Raw genomic sequence first — 10,154 nt, forward strand, 5'->3', positions numbered from 1 at the left:
GAAAACCAGAGCTATTTTGTAAGCAAGATATGTGTAATATCTGCTTCCCTACTCCAGACATAACTGTTGATCCTTTATCATTCTAAATTCAGAAAGGGGAGGGGGTGGAATTGAATTTTTTCACGGTTGATGTAAGCCTAGTGGTTTTTGAAGCTCCAAACCAAATTGGGGAAATGCATTTAAGAGCATATGCCAGTGGTCTTTTGCATGAAGAGCTGAAAAATATCAAAGCCTTTGTCCGACTGAGGCTGGCATATTTGTCTGCAGAGGTTAGCATGGGCCCGCTGCACTCACATATTTGTCTGCAGAGGTTAGCGTGGGCCCGCTGCACCCGCATAGCCCCACCAGTAGCTTTCTGAACCCCAGCGGCACAGCAGGGACCACGCGGCTTTCGGACAGTTTTACTTTTCTCGCAGTTTTGCCCCTGACGATACATGAAAAAAACCTCTCCCGGGTCCGGCTTTTCCTCTAGGTGGCTTTCTGGCAGCAGTTACGCTGCAGCCTGGCGCGTTATGCCTCTGCTATCTGGGAAACTGAGAAGCTCCATCCAGCACGGCGATGCCCGATACATCCCTCCTGGTGTAATGTCACTGAGTGGGTGGCCAGCTCAGTACGCTGAAGCAGGCTCTTTACTGGCTTGCTAATGAAGCTGGCTGTCCCTCATTTGCAATATTATAACCGTTGCTAATGTTGCAGGCTAACAATAGCGAGTATTTTGCATTAGGCCAATAAGCTGCGGCTCGTTTCCGTTGTGAGAGCCAGATAGCCCCAGGAGGGGATCGTCCAAGGGTGGACATCTGGGTGATGCTGGAGAAGGGTGTTAACAATTAACTAACTGGCTCGACAAGAAGAGATACGCAACGGCGAGGGTAAGGTAAGCTCATAGTTTTATGAGCTGCATGTCTGCGCAGTTCCCTGTCGCTGGACCCACGATGGCTTTTCAATGGTAGCCCTGTTGGTAATAACAGGTGGGAGGGCAACAGGCAAGGCTTTTTGGTGCGAGTGTTAATCCAATATGAAAAATGCACTACAATTACCCATCTGGAAACCCTACAGTTCCCCTCAGATGGAAGTGTAGATTTTAGTTGTCTCTGCATGACAGATGTGAAATGAGAATATAGCTATTGCCATACGTTGCGCGACTGACACCAGTGCCCACGGAGAGTGAGAAAACTGCAGTTCACATTTTAAAGTCTCCCAAGGGATTAGCCAGCTTGTCGTTTGCAGTATATATCTCTCCGTGATGCCTACACAACTGTAACCAAGCAAGCTCACAGTGTGGGAAGCAATCTGTAACGCAGATGGTAAGTATTAAACCCCCCTGTTTATTAGTGTGTCATGCACGGGGATTAGGACGACAATAAGGCAGATTTGCATTTCAGCAGAGTACAGGCATATTTGCGTGCACTAAATATATTTCTCTACACAAAATTTTTTCGCTTTGGGCATCCCAATTCTCCTGTGAATTTACTGTCCTTTGAGCGTAAAGACCAGATTAGGCTGGGACTAAGGGCTTGCGCTGCAGCAGTATGTGTTGCGAGGCTTTTAGGAATCACCTCTCCCTTTTCATACCATTTGCCCGTGTGTCGGTAGCCAAGTGCTTCACAAGCAGGGCGTTAGCTCCGTCCCAGGGAAGTAGCATTGCTTGCTAAAAGTAAAGGAAGAGAATCGAGAGGTTAAAAAGCCTCCTCAGAGCCACCGATCCCTCTCACAGCTAGACGCGGTGCCGGCAGCCTTGCAGAGGCTGCTGTAGCTCTGAAATTCAAGCTTTGCTGTAGTGCCGTGCTCAGGATTAGCTGCGAATCCTGACGAGTGGGACACTTCATACAAGTCTAGCATATTTATTGCAGGGCGTTGTCTTTCGTAGCCCCAAACCAATTATCTGATATTTACAGCTTGCTCATAGCAGTATTCAATAATCAAGGTGTGTAACACACAGCTTTGTGCTAGAGAGAGCCGCTGTGAGCATTACAATTTCGCTCTTACCCTTTGGTGTAGCTATGGTCTCTGGCAAAGGAAACATTGCCTGCTGATGGTGGTGACTTCTGAGCAATTTTTGAACACCTTTTGAACTTTGAGTATTTCTTTAAGGAAGAGTTGGAAGTTGGATTTTTTCACTAGTGGTCCCCAGTTATGAATTACTTTTGGCCTGCTCCTGCTGGCTGTGGGTACTGGCTCATCGCCCGGGATCTGAACACGAGCACAAAAGGCTGGAGAACTGGTGACAGCGAGGTCAAAGCCCGTTTTAATGTGCTGTCTGGGTGACTGCTGGGTTCATTTCAGCTGGACACGAGTACTGACTTTTGGGTTTGTCCTTGCTGTGCTTCGGTCCTGCGAAGGTGCTTTTCCAAACAGCAGAACCCCTGAGACAGCCTGGCTCCAGCTCCCAGCCACAGGTCTCTGCGCTTGCAGGTCACTTGCTATTGCCCATGAGCGTTTATGGAAAGGTAACGCTTGGGACTGTTTCCATCTCCGGGCTGGTGGCGTGCTTGCTTGCAATTTAAATCATTCTCGGTTTGGCAGGTGACTATGGAATAGGCCGAGCAAAAGCAACGGGTGCTGCCAGGAGGCTGCCGTGGGGATCACGGCCTCGGGCACACGCGACACCTCTGACCGCCCGGCGCCCTTGAAACCGAGCCCGGCGCGAGGGAGGACGAGCGGGGTGGCAGCAGGGACTGCAGGCAGGCCATGGCCGCGGGCTGAGCGGCGAGCGTGGTCCCACGCAGGCAGCGGGGGAAGCGATGCACTCCGACAGGAGCAGAGCTCGGTGGCAGCAAACGAGGGTCACGCTTTACACATTTTAGCAGATGTGCAAGATCCCAGCCACTGCTAGAGCCACGCTTCCACCCTGTTCAGAGATGTACCCCTATTTCCTAACTTCTACTTGCAGCAGGCGCTAGAAAGGTTAAAACTGAAACTGAGACGATTTTCTTTTTTTCCATCCCCTAAAGCAAATCACCTGTATCCAGAAAAGCAACCTGCAAGTCTGCTTGCAGTTTTACCCAGAAGCTTGGAAGGATGAGGAGACTGGGGTCATCACAAAGTTACTGCTAGAAAATTAAACCGGGCAAATTCAGTGCTTGCTGGTTTGGTTTTTAATCCCTGCCGAGGGGTGCCATAACATCTGGCTGCTGCGTAGCTGGTCCTGCGCCGGGGGACCGGTGCATGCAGAGATGCCCTGCGACAGGAGGAAGCCCGGATCGGCACCACGCGCCTGGAAAACCAGCACGTCAGGAGGAGGCAGCCTCAAGGAGTGGACACAGAGTGGACTAAGCTAAGGGTGAGAGGCCTGCTACATCCCTCTTGACGGTGTAATGAAGGAAATTTAGCAAAAGATTGTCTTGGTACCACTCCTCCAGCTGAAGAAGGACGCGGGACACGTCCAGCTGTAGCGCTGGACCAGGAGGTACGGGACAGTACTGAGGAGAAGTCAACAGCCCAGGCTCCAAGGCTGATGCTCCGTATCTGGAAGTTATCTCCTACCCCATTCGCATCAAGAGCAGTGTTTGACTCTAAAAACCAAGCACGCCTACTCAAGAGGATTCAGCTGATGCCTTCGTGGTACTGAGTACAGAACACGACCAGCAAACCAGCCGCAAAACCTCATTTTCTACCATCACGCTGGAGGTGCAGAGGCACCCGAACTGCGGGGATGAAAAGGTGGGGAGCACGTCCAAAGACAGCGGAGACACACACCGGATCGTAGCGAGGACCTGGTGCTTCAGGTTAGTGAAATACAGAAAGGGTGGCGCGTCTTACCTTGGCAGAGGACTTGCCTCTTCAAGCCTGGCCCCGCGGTCCCAGGCTGCAGTGCTGTGAGCGTCCCACGAGCACAGCCTGAGCACGAAGCCCAGCTGAAAGCCTTGCCTGCTCCCAGCCAGCCCAGAGATGCTGCAGCAATCGGAGCTCGCCCCAATCAGCTATGGGCACTCGGGGGTCCCTGGGCACGCCACTTCCAGCCAGGACGTGATGCTGAGGGCAGGACACGGCCCTACTCGGTTTCAAATACACATCCTTGACAACAAAACCTTGTTAGGCTCCTCAGTGAACATGAAATATTCTGCAGTTTATGGGACTTCACGCTATAACTGCATATATTCATTTAAATTCAAATTTGGCTTCCAATTAACTCTTTAGTCTTTTAGAGGTAGATATTGCAGGTGAAGAAGATTCCAGATGCCCAAGTGTCCCTCATCACTGACAACACGGCAACTCGCGTGTTTCCACTTGCAAAGGACATAACAAATAGTTGTGAGTAGACCAGTAGTCTTTTTTTATGGTTAAAAAAACCCCAGGCTGTTGCTGCTGAGCCTGGAGGAGCCGAACTTGCAGCTAGACTGAGCAGGGGACGAGGGGACGCAAGCGGGCCAGCTTGGGAAGAGGTGGGTGGTTGCATTTGGGAGGCTTTGGAAACGGCAACTCATTCCCCTCGCATCAATCATTCACAAGTAGCAACGGAGGACACAAAATGAACAGAGAAACACCAAATTTTGCAAAATAGGTATATTTTAAAATTTGAACCAAGTACACTTTGCATGTATTGCATGAATCACATGCAGGTGAATGCTATAAAAGATAAAAATACCTGTGCGCTTACTTTATAAATCCAAGCGTTTGTATATAATTTATAAAATTCTCATAGCATAAAATAGCTGTGATTCAGAACAGAAATTTTACAGATAAAACTGCATGAACGTCCCAGCCAAACCGTGCCTTTCTTGGGACCAACTGATTTCACCCCACGGGTTCAACACTCGGCTCGCTGTCAAGTTTTTTTTCCCAATTTTGGTCCCGTCCAGCGTGACGTGGTCCCTCCACAGGGCTTCAGCTCGGCCCTGCAGCTGTACGTCATAAAGCAGCCGCCTTAGCAGAAGGTGTTTAAAGGCGTTTTAAGGCCTGATGGCAGCGCTTCTGCGGCGTGTGGGAGGGAGGGAGGGAGACCGAGGACGGGACGCCGTGGCCTTGGTGGCCCGAGTCCAGCGCTCACCAACGGGCACGTGTGAGCGGGCACGTGCCCTGCTGAAAGACTCGTTGAAGCTGCTTGCGTGCACGCGTCAAGTCCACACAGCCTGATTTACAACAGTTTAGCCACAGCCTGGGCAAATCTAAAAATGGTCAAAATTTCTGCCTGCATTTCTTCCGGAGACTGCCAACCTGGCTTTAAAATCGCACGGCTCTCTCACGTGCACGTCTCCCACTCCTCATAAAAAAAAACATAGCTGGGAGTTTTGTATCTTGATTATTTTTATCCAAGCGGTCAAACTGATGGCAAAGCGCCTCCTTTACATACTTCAGGTTAATTTTTCTTGCAGCCAGGAAGACAAGCGTGCATGGTTAAAAAGCTGGTTTTTATGTATATTCTGCCAGGGAAAGGCACAGGGGCCGTGCTTGAAGCTCCGCGTGAATAGTGTGTTACATTTTTCCAGCCAAGCAGACCACAATCACCGCTGTATTTCTCAACAGCTCATTGGTCCAACAGCAGATATATGTATTTTTTTTCTTAAATAAGCAGCCTGAGTTATAGCGACGACCCTCCTATGAACACTCCTCAACCGCTATTCTACAAGTGTATACACGGTATTGCAAGATGCACGGAAGACCAACCGTAATGCTGTGCAGCACCAGAAAAGGATGGCATCTTATCATCGCCACACATTGTAGTCACCGGAGTCACCACTCGGCTCCTTCCACAACGCGGTTTAAGGACACTACTTGTCACTGAGCCCCTGCACGATAGGAAGGGCTTTGTCCCATCTCCTAGACAGGGAAGCTAAATCAGAGTTAAACAGTTTGAACACAAGCCTCAACATTGCGGTAACAACTCTGCTCGGTTGTATGTAGGTAAAGGATCCTTTAGCGGAGGCTTTCTTATTACTATTCAAGATTTATTTGTTATAAATCACTTAAAATATTTTGTGTTGGATTTTTCTTTCTTCTGTTTTACTTTGTTGTTGGTTTTTTTAAAGGATTGCAGTGGATAAAACCACACACACAGAGTTAGCCAGGTCTGGCAGTGCCGTCAGAAGACACTATGACAAGCGACAAGTACAATAATCATCAGATTTCTTTAGGGAAATGCACAGCCGTACCCAAGCGTGGCCGCCTCTGATCTCTGCCAACGCTGGTTGCTGAAGAAACCTCCCATCTTGGCCAGCAGGACGCTCCCACTGAAGCCCGACAGCAGGAAGGTGCCAGCGCTTGAAAAGCCTCCACCTCCTCCATCTCCACATCACCTTCCCATCTTCAGCCACTCTTCCTTCGCCCCCGGTCTTCAGGGGATAGCGGGGCACAGACAGAGCTCTGCACGCCCCAAGGACGGCACTTAGCTCTTGGCTGGTTGCCTCTTCCCCCACCCCACCAGCCGCTCACTCCCCATGCCCTAAATGCGAGCCTTTCCTTGGCTTGCTCTCCTTCTTCAGCAGGAGCAACCCCGCAGCCAGGCAGGCAGTTTCGCAGCCCACGGGTCCGGCATCCCACAGGCCCAGCCACGCTTCCCAGCACCCCCGACCCCACGGCAAACCAGCCGCTGCTGCTGCTCTGGCAGGGATTTTGGCTTTGTACTCTGTGCTTGTCATCTTTAGTCGTCTGGGCCAGGGGTCTCTAATTACGGGACACGGTGGGGTCAGTGATTTCTAACCCGAAGTTATTCGTGTACAGCGATTCCCATGAATCAGGTATTTTAGGCCAGTGCAGAAAGGCACAAAACACTTTTTGGTCAAGTTACCACCTTGATCAACTCATCGCATCTCTGAAATTGTGGTGCCATACATTACTTTGTAAGGAAGGCGCTGCGCTCACATCAATCCTAACAGCTTGTGCAGCAGCGGCACAATCACGGTAGCGCTGAAGCCAACTGAGGAGTACGTTATAAATTTGTACGGCACTTCGACTTCCAGTCGTCTTCGGGCTTCCAGGTCGCCAATGGGAAACTTGTACCGATAACCCAGCATGCCAAGGACCACACTCTTCATGAGCTGGCGCGTCAGTAGAACAACAAAGATCCCTACGAAGAACCTGGCTAACACGACCACCACTATTTTACTGGTAATCAGAGGAATTCCAAGCTGCAAATTTTCGCCGGTGTAGGCTGGCGCCGCATACTGGTTATTTAACCAAAATCCCACAGTTGCTCCAGCTCCTGCTCCTAAGATAGTAGTGGTGTCTCCCCTGGTAGGGCTGTAATAGTCTAGTTTGGGGTAGTTGTAACATAAGACAAGAGGCACAACTATGGAAAGCAGTGGACAGAAGGGACTAGTTAACAGCAAGTGATCTATCATGTCCCACGCAGGATACAAGAGCATGAGCAGCACAGCCGAAATCAGTGCTCCACCGATCACGTCCTGCAAAGAGATCACGTTTAAAAGTTTGTGAGACCTGGCAGGTAAAACAGATATTCTCGGGTGATGATAAAAGACCAGTATCTGCATTTGTGAGCGCGCAGCAGCAGAGGAATGCCCTGAATTCGCAGCGATGGCACTGCCCACCCACAGTGACAACCCAAAGCTTGCGCTAAACAAAACGCGACAATCTGTGAAGCCATCCTTAGCCTCGTCCGTGAGAATACATCTGTTGACTCATATTTTCCCCCTGAACAAATAAGATTCTTCCCCTCACCTGCTTTCACGTTTTAAGGGCACTCTGCCAACGACCTCAGTGGAAAAGGCACATGCACAACTCCATCTCAGGGACGGTATCGCAGTCAGCTGCCTTCGTACAAACCCTTCCCCTCCCATAATCCTACAAGTAATTTCATCGTATCAGTAGGATTATCGCTTGCTTGCTTTGCATGAATGGGAAGATGCTGTCTTTTGTCAGAGGCAAGCACCCAGTCCAGGAACACAGGCTCCCGGGGAGAAAGGCGCAGAGCTGCGGGACGCGGTGCCATGATTTCTGCCGACCGGGGCGAGAGGTAGGCACCGCCGGGCAAGAATCCGTCAAGCAGAAATTTGTTGCCCAAGCCTCTGAAATCCAGCTTGTAGTTAAGCGCCCGAGGCAAGCGCATAGTTAAAACCTAATTTATTAACAGAGGCAAATAAGGTGTTTTGAGAACTCGATTGTTGTCGACCGCAAGGCGGGGAAAGGAGACAAGAGCTAACCCCTAACAAAAGCTGTCTGTATGAGAGCAGCCAGATAAAAAGCAATATAACAAGTCTCCCCACGCTGCTCTCCCGGCGTCGCTCAGGAGGCAGCAGAATTTGTATTCTGACCGTGAAATGCCCTGCAAAAGCTAGAGTTAATCACAGACAGAAACGTCCGCTTCTCAAGATTATATCTTTTTTCACCGAGTCATGACAGTTGACTACTACCATGCTTGGTCACAGTATAAAATGAATTATTTATGAGAACTTCATTTATATAGTTAGGCAGGAAGGAGGAGACTTTTTCGCAACAGAAATATTTAATGACTTTCTGGTAAATGCATTACTCCAGTATGGCTGAACTCTAGCTGTTTACAGCTTCCAGGCAATAGATTCACAACACATTTGGTTTTAGGCAACTCCCAGAGCCATTTTGCACACTCCTAATCCAAATTTCCACTTACATTTATTCCCTCATCCATGACATGAAGATAGCCATGGACATACGCAAAGTCGTTCACAGATGTCTAATATGTAAAATACCATTAGGTGTCAATATTTCACAACATCAAGATTTTTAGATGATAACGTTGCACACAAAGGCATGTTTTGGCCTAACAGTAACTGCATCGACACGAAAGAGCTGGGGGTTGCTGCCAGCACCGACGCTCAGAAATCCCATCACCTCTGTGCACCTCCCCTTCCCGCCTCACTGTTTGTCCACGTCATATTAGAAGAAAAAAGCCCTGACATCTCAATACCCCCTCCACGTGCGATTAAGGAGTGAAATTCAAAAGCTGTTCACGTGTTTCTCTGTTCCAGTTGAAGACATTTAAACCAAACATTAACATTCCCCTAACAAATGCTTTGCTCGGATTTACCCAGCTGACTCCAGCAGTTCCCGGCCGGGACGCAGACGCCCTCTATTTACAAACCTGATGAAAGTTTTCTGAATTTTATTACCCTCCCGCTTAGCCCCAGCGCACTAACACGGTCCCTGTAGTTTTCAGGCGGGACCCAGATAACCAGCTCTTGCTCCCAACCAGCGGCTTATTCCAGCGGTCTCCAAAGTGGGTGCGCAAGGCAACCCATCGGGCTGTGGGAAGAAAATACTTTCTGCACCACTAATAAGTAAAGCAAAAAAATAGATATATATTTTGAAAGTAGTGTTTGTGTCATCCTTATCTCATCCTTTTTTTAATTTCTATTTTTCTGTATGTTTTATAATGTATCTATCGGTATAGTAATACATGTATATAATTCATAAATTTAATTTCTTTTTTCTGTATGTTTTATAATGTATCTATCGGTATAGTAATACATGTATATAATTCATAAATAAATATACATATATTGGGCGCGCATGCTAAAAATTTTTTTACTGATGGGGTGCATGATCGAAAAAGTTTGGAGACTAGTGGTTTATACTGGTTTTCCCCCCGTCCACCAGTATATGGGCTTCTCATTTTGGAGACTCCTTACTAGAAGCTGCTGGAGAGCGGGGGACGTACCCAGCCACAGCCCGTCAGCAGCGACTCCCTTTGGTTCTGGTCCGCGCGGGCAGAGGTTTGATTTTTCTGAACACCCAGAAGAGGTGGGCGAGTTCAAGACTGACACTTTACGAAGACATTTAGCAGCGCAGAATTTATGATTTCCCCCCTCGCCCGTTAAACTAAGGAGAAGATGGGAAGAGGAGGGATGGCTTCGATTTCTATGAGAAAAACTGCTTTTCTGGAGTCTCCCGACTGCGCACCCAGGAGCGGGACCTTAGCTTTTCCCAGCGGTGGAGCTGCTGTTAGCACTCCCAGGAAGCACATTCTTGCCTGTCTGCCTGTGTAAACAGATTAGCCTCTTGCCAAACCCACAATTACAAAGGAATTTTTAAATGAGGGCAGGCACGGATTTTGCTCAAGGTGCAGCACTACCGGCAAAGCTTAATATCTCCCGTTTCCCTGCTGGGATGCTCCAGCTCCCTCAGCACTAACAAGTGCAGCAGCAGTCCTTCACAGGCTCCATCCCTCCCAAAAAGCCCCCCCGCCACCGGGCAGCTCGGCCCCGCTCCCGCACAGCACACCA

General features: G+C 49.2%; 1 protein-coding gene across 1 annotated transcript in view; it reads right to left on the minus strand.

The window, feature by feature from the left end:
* Nucleotides 1-6,794: 6,794 nt before the first annotated feature.
* SGPP2 (sphingosine-1-phosphate phosphatase 2) overlaps nucleotides 6,795-10,154 on the minus strand; it is a 23,344-nt gene continuing 19,984 nt past the window's right edge. The window contains exon 4 of the mRNA XM_019471331.1: nucleotides 6,795-7,340. Coding sequence (XP_019326876.1) covers nucleotides 6,795-7,340 — 546 coding nt within the window. The remainder of the gene's footprint in view (nucleotides 7,341-10,154) is intronic.

Source organism: Aptenodytes forsteri, unplaced genomic scaffold (genome assembly GCF_000699145.1).
Source record: "Aptenodytes forsteri isolate BGI_AS27 unplaced genomic scaffold, ASM69914v1 Scaffold1, whole genome shotgun sequence".
Classification (NCBI taxonomy): domain Eukaryota; kingdom Metazoa; phylum Chordata; class Aves; order Sphenisciformes; family Spheniscidae; genus Aptenodytes; species Aptenodytes forsteri.